The 13,957-nt window shown below is 36.7% G+C and overlaps 1 protein-coding gene across 1 annotated transcript in view; it reads left to right on the top strand.

The window, feature by feature from the left end:
• SYCP2L (synaptonemal complex protein 2 like) overlaps positions 1 to 13,957 on the top strand; it is a 103,614-nt gene that overhangs the window by 59,155 nt on the left and 30,502 nt on the right. The window contains exons 18-21 of the mRNA XM_086708372.1: positions 383 to 432; positions 2,786 to 2,915; positions 3,922 to 3,995; positions 4,167 to 4,236. Coding sequence (XP_086564498.1) covers positions 383 to 432; positions 2,786 to 2,915; positions 3,922 to 3,995; positions 4,167 to 4,236 — 324 coding nt within the window. The remainder of the gene's footprint in view (positions 1 to 382; positions 433 to 2,785; positions 2,916 to 3,921; positions 3,996 to 4,166; positions 4,237 to 13,957) is intronic.

The following is a 13,957-nucleotide window of genomic DNA, read 5'->3' as shown; positions in this document are numbered from 1 at the left end:
ATCATCTAACATGAGCTAGAAGAAGGAGCTAGGAGAAGCTTCAAGGAAGAGGCAGGTGGATTTGAGCTAATCCTTGGGAAAGACCAGCACTCAGAGAGGTGTGCAGAAGAGGAAATATTTTAAATGAGGTAAAATTACGAGGACAAATTGACGTGAGGACAGCATCAGAGGTAGGGTCTGGAGCATAAAATTCATGTCGGGGGGTGAGGTCTCAGGAACAAGGTGGATATTAGAAAGGGATCTTAAGAGCTACACATGTGAGCACGCTTCAGGATGTGGGAATTACTTCTAGTATGGGCATGTATAACTGGGAGAGAGGGAGAAATGAATTTTTGTACGTCTCATAGGCAAACTTCCCCGTTGTACACTTCTTTTCTTTTAGTTTTGCCATTTTCCCCTCCCAGCAGCGGCAGTGACCGTGAGAAGGACGAAGTAAGTAACTTTGATCTGGGCTGCCATGTGCCCCTAGGGCATTAGCATGAAACAGTTCAATCTGTTTAGGGTTAAATGTCATTTATTTCTCAAAAAAAAAAAAAAATCTTCTTTCAGGAATAGGAGAATAACCAGTAGTTTGTTGGTACATAAATCGCTGTCAATAGAAATGGCAAGGTCTTATAAATGGCTATTTAGTGTGAATCTTGGGTAAACAGTTCAGGATCTTTCTTCACTGTTGCCAAATTTGTTGAAAGATGTTTATTACGAATGATGCTAAAATCTGGGCTATCCTGACTTCCTGTAAATATACACTCTCTGAATTAACACTTTGAAATAAACTTCTTGGTTTAATTCTTCCCTTGGTTTTCAGGTGGCTGACCTGTTATTTCTAAAGCTTTTAATGACTTAAACATTTAAATCTTTGTAAGTGGTTGAAATGACTTCAGGCTTACATAGATATTGAATAAACCCTCAAAGTTTCTGAATTCACTTCGGTTATTCTTGTTTTAAAGTAACATAGTTAAGGGGGCACCTGGGTGGCTCAGTCGGTTAAGCGTCTGACTTCGGCTCAGGTCATGATCTCACAGCTTGTGAGTTCCAGCCCCGTGTCGGGCTCTGTGCTGACAGCTTGGAGCCTGAAGCCTGCTTCTGATTCTGTGGCTCCCTCTCTCTGCGTTCCTGCCACCCCTCTCACACTCTGTCTCTCTTTCTTTCTGTCTCTCAAAAATAAACGTTAAAAAAATAACAAAATAACATAGTTAAAAATATTGGACACTGGGGCATGTGGGTGGCTCAGTCAGTGAAGCATCTGGCTTCAGCTCAGGTCATGATCTCGCAGTTCGTGAGTTTGAGCCCCGCGTCGGGCTCTGTGCTGACAGCTCGGAGCCTGGAGCCTGCCTCAGAATCTGTGTCTTCCTCTTTCTCTGCCCCTCCCCTGCTCATGCTCTGTCTCTCTCTTAAGAATAAATAAACGTTAAAAAAAAAAAATTGGACACTAGTGTTGTCCAGACAAATTCAAAGCCAATTTTTCCTGTTCATAGCTGAATTACTCCTCTAAATACTTGGTTTTTGTTCTTTGTCAAATGAACTATATAGGCTACACATATAGTGCCACGTATGTGAGTTTTCTAAGGGGGCGGCTTCTGGGATTCTCAGGGCATCGGCAGCACCCTGCCCACCCGTGCAGAAATATAATGTGCTTAGTACTCCCATCACAGCTAGTTATCTGTCCCCACCTGCCCCCTTCCATCCGCTGTCCTCTGTGAATCTAAGGGACTGTCCTGTTCTATACCAACGAAGATAGCTTATAATTTAAACCTGTGAGCCAGAGTGAGGACCTAAATATTTGTTTGAATAGTTCAAACTAATAGGAGTTATCCGTTAGAAATAGGCCAAAAGAAAAATTTAAAGTACATACAGCTTTTGTTTGAAATAACCTCAAACATCAAAGCTTTGAGAATCCATACATTTAAGCTCTGCAACTGACAGGAAGTCTGTTTATTTTCCGGCAAGGGCATTACTGAGTTTGTACAAATATTAGCATCCAAAATTCATTTCTTTGTGTTGGAGTATAAGAGGATAATTTAGGGCAGGAATCAGCAAACTTTTTCTGTGAAGGATTAGATGTAAATATTGTTAACATTCTAGACACAGAAGATTGTAATATTTTCTGTGGTGACTATACATCTCTTCCACCGTAGCATGAAAGCAGCCATGAACAATACCTAAAGTGAATGGGCGTGTTGCGTTTCAATAAAACTTTATTTATAAGACGTGGTTCTCAAACTGCAGGGATCATCAGAATGACCAAGAAGGCTTGTTTAAATGCAGATTGCTAGGTTCCATCCCATTGTTGCTGACTGAGTAAATAATAGATGGGGCTCTGGAATTTGCATTTCTGTCAAGTTCTGGGGTGCTGCCGATGCTGTGTTCCCTACTTTGAGAACTTTGATTAGACTTATCTTTGAGTTAGAATTATGAATTGATATATGACCATGTGCTTCCAAGTCTAGGATCTTATGGTCTTAGTGTTTATTTTCAAATGGAGCAAATCCAACACTTAAAGCATTTAATTTTTTTTTTATTTTTTAAGTTTGTTTATATATTTTGAGAGAGAGTGAGTGAGCAAATGGGGAAACGGGTAAAGAGAGAAGGAGAGAGAGAGAATCCCAAGCAGGCTCCACATTGCCAGCACAGAGCCCAACACGGGGCTTGAACCCACAAACCATGAGATCATGACCCAGGTGCCCCCTTAAATTATGTTAAAAGTTATTAGAAATGTATTGGAGTTTCTAAAACTATTTTGAGGGGTTATGAATGTTAACACTCTTAAAAAGGTACTATATTTTAGGCTAAACTTCTAATACCGCTATGGAAAGATACCTCCAACCAAAATAATTCCATACCTCCAAAAATTTCTGGAACAAAATTTCAGAGTGGTTCTGCCCTTTTAACTCCTGAAGATTCTGCCCAGAAAGCAGGTACCTGATTTTCTGTTGATTTACATAGAAAAAAACTTCTATTTTAGGAAAAATACTTAGAACTAAACAAAAAATTGTTTTGAATATCTGTTAAAAGTACAAATACTATCTTTTCTTTAATTTCCTCATTAGCAAAAAACAGAGGATATTGTTTTAATTTTGCTTTAACATTTGAGATTAGCTTGTGTTCATCTTTAAAGAAGCACGAAAACTCAGGTGATGACTTATAACCGGGATTGGTAGACTTTTTCTGTAAAGAACCAGATAGTAAATTTTTTTTTTTTTTTTTGCTTTTTGGCCCCTATAATTTCTGTTGCAACTATTCAACTTGGCAGTTGTAGCCCCAGATGAACCACAGACAAGATGTAAACCAACGGGCATGGCTGTGTTTCCATAAAACTTTATAAAACCAGGTGGTAGACTGGATTTGACTTGAGAGGCCAGAGTTTGCCAACCTTTGTTCCGCTAGGTGTATCTTAACCTCCACTGTATTTTATGAAAAACTATTCACATCTTTTGTAAGGCTAGGGATTTTGGTTTGTTCTGCTTGATCAATTCCGCAGCTTAGCACGTTGCCAAGCACATGAGAGCAGTCCGTAAGGACGTGACTGACAACCTCTTAGCTTGGCCGCCACCGGCAGGAAAGGAGTAAGGAGAAGAGAAAAAGAAAAATATACTGTTAGAGAGTAAGAGGAAATAAGGAAGTGGAACTATGAGAGGAGGAAGAAAGATCACAAACTTGAGGTAGTAGGAGCCTTGCCTGTATATTTGGGGCCAGGTGGTGGGCAGCTATGAAAGGGGCTGATTTAGTTGAGGCTCTTGATTTTATCTACAGATCTACAAACCTAATAACCATACATGCCCTGAAAGGTGCAAGTTTTTTTTGTTTGTTTGTTTTCATTTAGTACCATTTTTTGGATGGTCATATTTAATATAGAGACTGAAGTTTATTACCTGACGTTGCTTCTAAGCTTGTTTATTCCCTTGAAACTGTTCTAACACTCAGAACTTCAAAGTCCCCACCCACTGAGCGATCTGTCTTCCTTGGAGCACTCAGAAGTTGAAGAAAATGTATCTAAGGTACTATTTAATTGTTATTCAACTGGTTTTCCAGAACTAATATTATACTTGCATAATGTACTTATTCCTTCTTAAGGGATGATGTAGCACCATTTGTTTCTTATTTTAATAGACATTTATGGCCTTTTCTTTTTTCTTTTTCTTTTCTTTTCTTTTTTTTTTTTTTCTGAGACGGTGGATCAAGAATCGTTGACGAAAAGTACTGGGTTCAAACATAAGCTGCAAAACTTGGAAGACAGAGGTGAGAGAGCACTAAAATCTTTGCAGAATAAAGCAAAATTAATTTGCTTTTGACAGGCTGGGCTGTTATTCTAATTGCAGCAGAGAAAAATCAATCTACAGAGTGTTGGAGAGAGCACTGTGATCTGCTTACCTGCTCAAAAAGTGCATGAAGGTCAAGGAGACACGGGGGCGGGGTGTGGTTTGTTCAGGACCAAGAAGTTTCAAGAAGCATATAGCTTGGGGCCAGCTACCTCTTCTCCGGCCTCAGTGGGGGCACTTTGCTAAGGATCTGGTCCAGGGGTTCTTTCCACTCTCAAGTAAGTTGGTCACAGTTTATGATAAGGTTTTCAGGCAGGCCTGTTCACAGTGCTGTGAATTAGGATAGTACCTAGCCACTCTTGATGATGTTCCTGAATAGTTTGTTTTCTCTTTACATTTTAAATGAGGTATCCGGAAGATTCAAATGGCTATATATTATACGTAGCATATATTATGTGCGGTATGTCAACACAACAAACATCTGTGAATCAACATCCAGGTTAAGAAAAAGAACATTGCTGTCTCCCAATCTTGGTAGGCGTCACCCCAAATCCATCCCTGCCCTTTCCCCCTTCATGGGAGCCCATTAGCCTTAATTTTGTGTTGGATTCCAGTGCTTTTCTTTTTTTTTCATTTCTACATTGTGATACATATCCTACCTTCAGAAGAGAATGTAAAATATGTGCACAGTTTAAAGAATGGTTCTAAAGCGAACATGTGTGTAACCACAACCCAGAGCGAGAACTAGAATATTGTCGCTGACCTAGCATGCTTCCACACTGGATCATGTTCTGTTACTTCCCTCCATCCCTTGAAGAGATAATGACAGTCCTGACTTTCATGAAAAGGTTTCTGTTGCTTTTCTTTATTATTCTTTCTTGGTATGCATCCCTAAATAATATGTAGTGTAGTTTTATCTCACGTAAAATACAAACAAGTGGGGTCATACTGTGTAAATTTCATGTGGCCTGCTTCTGGTCAATATCATTTGTAAAATCTATTCATGCTGATGGGTGTGGGTGAAAGTGTATTCATTTTAATCACAGCATAACATTCGGTTATATGAATAGAGCATATTTCATCTGTCCTAGGGCGGTGGGACACTTGGATTGTTTGCAGTTTGGGTTGTTTATAAATAATGCCACCGTGCAGAATTGCACACATTTCTCCTGGTACCTATGTGTAAAATGTTCTCTAGGTATATTTTTGGGAATAGAATTGGTAGACCACAGAGTTTATATATCTTTAACTATTGAAGATGTGCCAAACTGGTTTTCCAAACTGGTTGTATCAATTTGCTTTCTCATCAGCTGTGTACAAGAGTTGTGTTGCTTCATGTTACCCAACCCTTGGGATTTTAAAATTTCTGTGTGTGTTTATGTATGCACACACGTTGAAGTTTTCATTTGAATATCCCCGAATAAGATTAAGCATCATCTTGTATGTTAGCCATTTGAATTTCCTCTTTTGTGTAGTGTCTAAAATGTCTTGCCCACTTGTCTAAAGGATGGTCTTTTTATATCTCTTCCTAGGAACTCTTCGTATGTTGAGGACTTGGTTATAGGTCTTGTAAATGTCTTCTTCCACTATGTGGTTTGCACCTTCTCTTTTTGTGATGCTCTCACTGTAGGTTTTTATGGCTGGTTTTTCGGATAAAGTTTTTAATTTTGATGAATTCTAATTTATTAATCTTTTCTGTATGGTTAGCACTTTTTAGTCTTGAGAAATTCTTCCCTACCAAAAAGTCAAAGATAGTCTCATACATGATTTCCTACGTTCTATATTTTTAATGGTGTACATTTCTTATCATTATAGGTGAGTGCCACACATTGTAACATACATTATCACTTTGAAGTATTTTCTATTTTAAAAATTTTTTTCTTTGACCCAAAGATTACCTGGAAATGTATTTCTTTTCTTTTTTTAAGTTTATTTATTTTGAGACAGAGAGAGAAAGAATGTACGTGAGCAGGGGAGGGGCAAAGAGAGAGGGAGAGAGAAAATCCTAAGCAGTCTCCATGTTGTCAGTGCAGAGTCTGACTCAGGCTCTAATCACAAACTGTGGGGTCATGACCTGAATTGAAATCAGGAGTCGGATGTTTTAACTGATTGAGCCACCCAGGTGCTCTGGATGTGTATTTCCTGATTCACAATGGTAGGGGATTTTCTTTTAGCTATGATTCTGTTACTCTTTTCTGGTTTGTTTGCATTGTGGCTAGAGGACACATTGTGGCTAGAGTCTGTATAACTTAATCCTTTGAAATCTTGAGATATACTTTCTGACACAGTATATGTCAACCTTTTTAAAAAGCTAACTTGTTAAGAGTATATTTCACAGTTACTGTAATATCTATACAAATGTACATCCATTAAGTCACTTTTCTTAACTATGTTCTTCAAATTTTATATTCTTACTAATTTTTTTCAGTCTAATTGTTCTATCAGTTGTTGAGAGTAGTATGTCAAAACCTCTCATTATGTTTGTGGACTCACCAATTTCTCTTTCTGGTTCTGTTCAATTTTGCTTTGTGTAAAATATATTTAGGTTCTTATGAATATAAAATGGTGTATCCACATAATACTGAAATTTTTATTACAAAGTGACTGCCTTTATATTCAGTAATGTTTTTGTCTTGAAGTTTCTTTCTTTTGTTAAGCATTGGCATGGTATAAGTTTTTTATCCTTTTATGCGTAACATATATATACTCATGTTACAGATATCCTTTGTAAGCAGCCTATAATTGGACTCCCCCAGCCCTCATATAATAGTATGTATTTTTACTGGAGTATTTAGTCCATTTACATTTAATGTAATACTCCTGTATTTGGGTTGTATCTACCAATTTATTTTGTACTTTCTGTGTGACCCAAACATTTTGTTTGTTTCTCATATTATTTTGCTTGAGTGTTTCTCATTTTGCTTAAGCATTTTATGTATTTTATTCTTAATTCTATTTCTCCTTCTAATCATTTATATACTCTATTTCTTTTCATTTACTGGTTGACTTAGAAATCATAACATACATAACTTTTTAAAGTCTAATCAATAACATTATTTTCCTCCTAGATTATGTATAGGAACTTAAGACTCTTGAATCCCATTAGCCTGCCCCAACCACAACATGTGGTAGTGTCCTTTATTTTAATTTTAAACCTTAAGACATTGTTTTATGTAGTAATGTCCAATTTTATACACCTATATATTTACCATTTTGCTTACATTTTTCCTGTGTCTTACACTTCCACATTTTTGGGGACCTCTTTCTGCCTAAAATACATCTTTTGTGAAGGTCTGCTTGTAGGAATGAATGTCTCAATTTTTGCTTGTATGAAAATGCCTCTTATTCTTGAATAAATTTTCACTGGGTAGAATACACATTGATTTGATACACTTATATATTGGAAAATGATTACCATCAGAGCGTTTACCATTTTCTTTTTTGTGGTGAGGACAATTAAGACCTACTCTCTTAGCAACTTTCCAGTATATAACACTAAAATCTGACCTGAGATCACCATGCTGTATATTGCTAACTAAAATCACCATGCTGTACATTAGATCCCCGGAATTTCTTAATCTTATCATTGGAAGTTTGTACCCTTTGACCAATATCTCCCCATTTCCCTCACCTTGTAAAATGTTTAATACTCAACTTTCGTTTATATGTGTTCTTATAAAATAGTAAAGTAAATGCATGTAATTTTATGTAAATAGTATGGTTATATCTCATTTATTATTTTACTCAGCAGTTTTTAAGACATATATTCATTGCTCTAGTACTCCTGTTATGTATCTACTACACTTTGCCTATCCTCTCTCAGTAATGGATACCAATGACTTTTAATTCCATGTCATCACCAAAAGTAATGGACACCATTATGTGTATCTTCTTATGCACCCTAATGAGATTAATTGCTCTCCTGAATGGTATGATTATAAATTCCCACAAGAAGTGCAAAGTGTTTCTAAATTTCTGTACCCCCACTAATAGTTGGCATTATGCAGCTTTCCAAGTTTTGTCAGTCTAATAGGGCAACCTGATATTTCATTGTTTTACATTTCCATTTCTCTGATAACTAAGCTAGATATCTCTTTATATGCTTGTGTGTCTTTGGGGTTTCTTCTTCTGTAAATTCCTTTTGATATCTCTTGCACTCTTTTTCATTGAGGTTTCTGTCTTGTATTTTTTTTAAGTAGCTGCTTGAATATTCTAGGTGTCCATCTCTTTTGCTTTATCTTTTTGTATCTGTTTGTAGTATTGCAAACATCTTCCAATCTATTGTCTGCCTACTAAAATTGTGTTAAGTTTCTTTACAGGGCAGGATTGCTCAACTTTAATGTAATCCAAGTATTTGGGTTTGTTTGCTCCCCCCCCCCTTTGGTAATGCTTATCTGTTTCCCTAGATAACCAAGATACTCTATTAATTTTCTTTTAATTTTAGACTTCTGTCTTACACACTGAAATCTCTTATCCAGGTGGATTTCTTAGTTTCATATGGCTTTAGTAATGATCCAGATGTTAAAATCATTTAGTGATTTTAAGTCTTTTGTGTCACCTCTAAATAATTTTTATTGTTCCCCTGGTGTTAAAATGCTTTCTGTCAAATATTAAGTTCCCATATAAATGTAGGTCAATCTCTGGGAGCTCTTTAGCATTTCATAGGTTTGTCTGGATTATCACACTAATACTATCTTTTTTTTATTACTCTAATTTCATAGCGCATCTTGCTATCTAATAGGGAGAGTTGATCCTCTTGACTCTTCTTTAAGGTTGACATAGTTGTTCAAGGAACTTTTATGCTTCTATAAATTTTATTTTCCGGCTTTATTGAGATTTAATTGACAAATAATGAATAAGGTATACAATATGATATATGTATATGTTGCAAAAGGATTACCACAATAAGGTCAATACATAGGTTACTTCAAATAGTTTTTTTGTGTGTGAGAATTTTTTTAAGATCTACTCTTTTAGCTACTTTCAAATATTCAATACAGTATTGCTAACTGTAGTCATCATGCTATACATTACATTCCCCATACGTATTCATCTTATAACCTCATTTGACCATGAAGTATATACCATTTGACCAACTTCATCCATTTCCTCCCTACCCCCACTATTGGAAACCAACAATTCATCTTCTGAGGAGTTCAGTATTTTAGATTATACATGCATCATCATATAGCGATAGAGATCATACAATACTTTCTCTATATGGCTTACTTAGCATAGTGCCTTCAGGTCCAACCATATTGTCACAAATTCCAGGATTTCCATCTTTTAATCACTGAATGAAATCCCATAGTGTATATATGCCACATATTCCTTGTCCATTCATCTGCTGACGGACACTTGCATTATTTCCATGTCTCGGCTATTGTTAATAATGCTGCAGTGAACATGAGAGTGAAAGTATCTCTTAAAGATAGTGATTTGTACCTTGTTGTGATACCTCCAGTTTTGTTCTTCTTTCTCATGATTGCTTTGGCTTTGCAGTCTTGCGTGGTTCCATATCAACTTTAGGATTATTTGTTCTGAGATGTGTGAACAATGCTGTTGCCGTGTGGATAGGGATTACACTGAATCTATAGATTGCTTTGGGTAGTATGGACATTTTAACAAATATTAATTCTTCCAGTCCATGAACATGGCATATCTTGGCATTTATGTTGTCTTTAATTTCTTCCATCGATGTCTTACAGTTCTCAGTGTACAGGTCTTTCACCTCCTTGGTTACGTTTGTTTTACTAGGTAAGTTCTTTGTGGTATAATTATAGGTGGGATTGATTTATTAATTTCTCTTCTACTTTATGAGTGTATAATAAATGCAGAAGATTTGAATATATTCCATCTCTGGAAACTGTGCTAAATCTAGTCATTCTGAGCGTATTTGGTAGAGGTTTTGTTGGGTTTTCTATATACATAGTATCTTTGATGCCATCTGTGAGTAGAGTTTTATTCCTTACCAGTATGGAGGCTTTTATTTCTTTTCCTTGTCAGTTGCGACTGCTAGGGCTTCCAGTGCAGGCTTGAATGAAAGTGGTAGGAGTAGACATCCATGTCTTATTCCTGATCTTAGAGAAAAAGTGTTCACTTTTTCACCATTGAGTGTGATGTTAACAGTGGGTTTTTCATGACCGGCCTTTGTGATGTGAGGTATGTTCCTCCAAACTAACTTTGTTGACTTTTTAACATGAATGGATGTTGTATTTTGTCAAATGCTTTTTCTGCACCTGTTGAGATGACCATATGGTTTTGATCCTTCCTGTTGTGAATGTTACGTATCCTGTTGGTTCGCAGATATTGAACTGTTGCATCCCCGGAATAAATCGTGCTTGATCATGACAATCATTTTAATGAGTTGGTAAATGCGGTTTGGTAATATGATGTTAAGGAGTTTTGCATCTATGTTCATCAAGTACACTGGCCTATAATTTTCTTGTGGCCTCTTTTTCTGGTTTTGATATTATAGTAGCACTGGCCTCATAAAATGAATTTGGAAATGTGCTCTCCTCTTCTGTTTTGGGGGAAGTGTTTGAGAGGAGGATTTATATTCTTTCCTTTTCCAAATGTTTGTTTATTTTGAGAGAGAGGGAGAGACCGCAAGCAAGAGAGGAGCAGAGAGAGAGAGAGAGGCAGAGAGAGAATCCCAGGGAGGCTTCCTGCTCAGCTTGGAGTCCAATATGGAGCTCAGTCTCACAATAGTGAGATCATGACCGGAGCTGAAATCAAGAGTCCGGTGCTTAACCTACTGAGCCACCCAGGCACCTCAAGGGTTAATATTCTTTGATAGAGTTTACCAGTAAAGTCATGTGGTCATAAAGTTTAGCTTGTTGGGAAGTTTTGGGCTACTTATTTATCTCCTTACTTGTAATCAATCTCTTCAGATTTTCTCTCTTCCTTACTCAATTTTGCTAAATTTTATATTTCTGGGCACTACCCATCTCCTGGTTTGCCCAATTTGTTTTCATAGAACTTTTTATAGTATTCCTTTATAATTTGTTTTAATCTCTGTGGTATCAGTAGGGTTTTTTTTTTTTATATTTTTCAAGTTTTTTGATGTGTCTTGCTCACAGTTTATCAATTTGTCTTTTCAAGGAACCAATTCTAGGTTTCAATGAGCTTTTAAATTTTGCTTGTACTTCATTTATATTTGCTCTAATCTTCCTTTTCTGTTTACTTTGGTCTTTATTTTTTCTAGTTTCTTTAGGTGTAATCTTTCACTCTTTATTTGAGATTTTTGTTGTTTTTTTAGGTAGATCTATGTCACTATAAACTTCCCCTTTAGAACTGCTTTTGCTGCAATGCAAAAATTTTAGATCCTTGTGTTTTCATTTTTATTTGTCGCCAAGCATTATTTGAATTTTTCTTTGATTTCTATATGGAGCCATTGGTTGTTTAATAGCATGTTATTAGCTTCTATGTGTTTGTTTTTTCTATTTTTCCTTATTTGATGTAATTGATTTCTAGTTTTATACCATTATAATTGGAAATGACATTTTATATGATTTTCATTTTATTTTTTAATCAAAAGTGTTTAATAGAACTTTATTTTAAATTCCTGTATAGTTAACATACAGTGTTATGTTAGTTTCACATGTACAATATAGTGATTCAACACTTCCATACATTACCCAGTGCTCATCGTGACAAGTGCACCATCACCCATTTCATGCATCCCCATACCCACCTCCCCTCTGGCCACCGTGTTTGTTCTCTATAGTTAAGAGTAGATTTCTTCATTTGGCCTTCTCTCTCTTTTTTTTTTTTTGCATGTACCCCTTTCAAATGAGTGTTTCTGTATTTTTTCACAAATACCCAGTAGTGTAGTTACTGGATTGTAGGGTAGCTCTATTTTTAACTATTATTATTTTATTTTAGAGAGTGTGTGCAATCAGGGGAGAGGGGCAGAGGGAAAGAGAGATAGAATCCCAAGCAGGTTTCATGCTCAGTGCAGAGCCTGATGTGGGGCTCGATCCCACGACCCTGGGATCATGACATGAGCCAAAATCAAGAGTCGGGCACTCAACTGACTTAACCACCCAGGCCTCCCTTTTATTTATGTGTATATGTATGTATGTTTGTATGTACCTATGTATGTATTTATAACTTTTGGGGGAACCTCCATACTGTTTTCCATAGTGGCGGCACCAATTTATGTTCCCACCAACAGTGCAAGAGGGTTCCTTTTTCTCCATATCTTCACCAACACTTGTTTCTTGTGTTATTGATTTCAGCGATTCTGACAGGTGTTAGGTGATACCTCATTGTAGTTTCAGTTTGCATTTCTCTGATGAGTGATGTTGAGAATCTTTCATGTGTGTGTTGGCCATCTGTATTTCTTCAGAGAAATATCTGTTCATTTCTTTGGCCTATTTAAAAAAAATTTTTTTTTAGTCTTCTACATATAAGGTTTTTATTGCTACCATAACAAGTTACCGCAAACTTAAAACCACTCAGATCAAATACATGCTTGGAACCATACAGATCTATTATCTTACAGTTCTGTAGATCAGGAGGGTGGGGGCTGCTTTGGGTTCTCTGCTCTGGGTTTCCCAAGGCCGAACAAGGTGCCAGAGGATGAGGTTCTGGAGGAAAATCCACTTGAAAGCTCATTCAGGTTGTTGGCTGAATTCAGTTCCACATAGCTGGAGGATTTGGTCTTCTGTTTCCTTGCTGGCTGAGTGCCGGGAGTCCTTCTCAGCTCATTTCTTCTGCCCATTTTTAATTGGATTATATGTTTTGGGGGGTGTTGAGTTTTATAACTTCTTTATATATTTTATTTTTTTATTTTTTAATTTAAATCCAAATTAGCTAACATATAGTGTAATAATGATTTCAGGAGTAGAATTTAGCGATTCATCACTTACATATAACACCCAGTGTTCATCCCCACAAGTGCCCTCCTTAATGCCCATCACCCATTTAACCCATCCCCCGACCCCTCCAGCAACGCTCGGTTTGTTCTATTGAAGAGTCTCTTATGGTTTGTCTCCCTCTGTTTTTATCTTATTTTTGCTTCCCTTCCCCTATGTTCATCTGCTGTGTTTCTTAAATGCCACATATAATATACACACACCTCGTACCTTCCTTATCCATTTGTCTATTGATGGACACTTAGGTTGCTTTCATTTCTTGGCTGTTGTAAATAATGCTGCAATAAACATAGGGGTACATAGATCTCTTCCAGTTTATTTTCTTTGGGTAAATGCCCCTCAGTAATGGAATTATTGGATCCTATGGTATTTCTATTTTTAATGTTTTGAGGAACCTCCATACTGGTTCCACAGTGGCTGTACCAGTTTACATTCTCACCAACAGTGCATGAGGATTCCTTTTTGTCCATCTCCTTGTTGACACTTGTTTCTTGTTTCCCTGATTTCAGCCAATCTAACAGGTGTGGTGGTAGTTCATTGTGGTTTTGATTTGCATGTCCCTGATGATGACTGATGTTGAGCATCTTTTCATGTGTCTGTTGGCCATCTGAATGTCTTCTTTGGAAAAATGTGTATTCAGATCCTCTGCCCACTTTTTAAATCGGTCTATTTACATTAAGCCATTGATAGGTAAGGAATTCCTAATGTCATCTTATTGTTCTCTGGCTGCTTTGTAGTTCCTTTGTTAATCTCTTCCTCTCTTTTGTGAATTGGTGATGCTTGTATATTCCCTTTTGTATAGGTTTTGCTTTGTCATTA

Source organism: Puma concolor, chromosome B2 (assembly GCF_028749965.1).
Source record: "Puma concolor isolate L17-30 chromosome B2, mPumCon1.1.hap2, whole genome shotgun sequence".
Taxonomy (NCBI): domain Eukaryota; kingdom Metazoa; phylum Chordata; class Mammalia; order Carnivora; family Felidae; genus Puma; species Puma concolor.
Note: the sequence above shows the minus strand (reverse complement) of the source record. Positions and strands in the feature narration are given on the sequence as shown.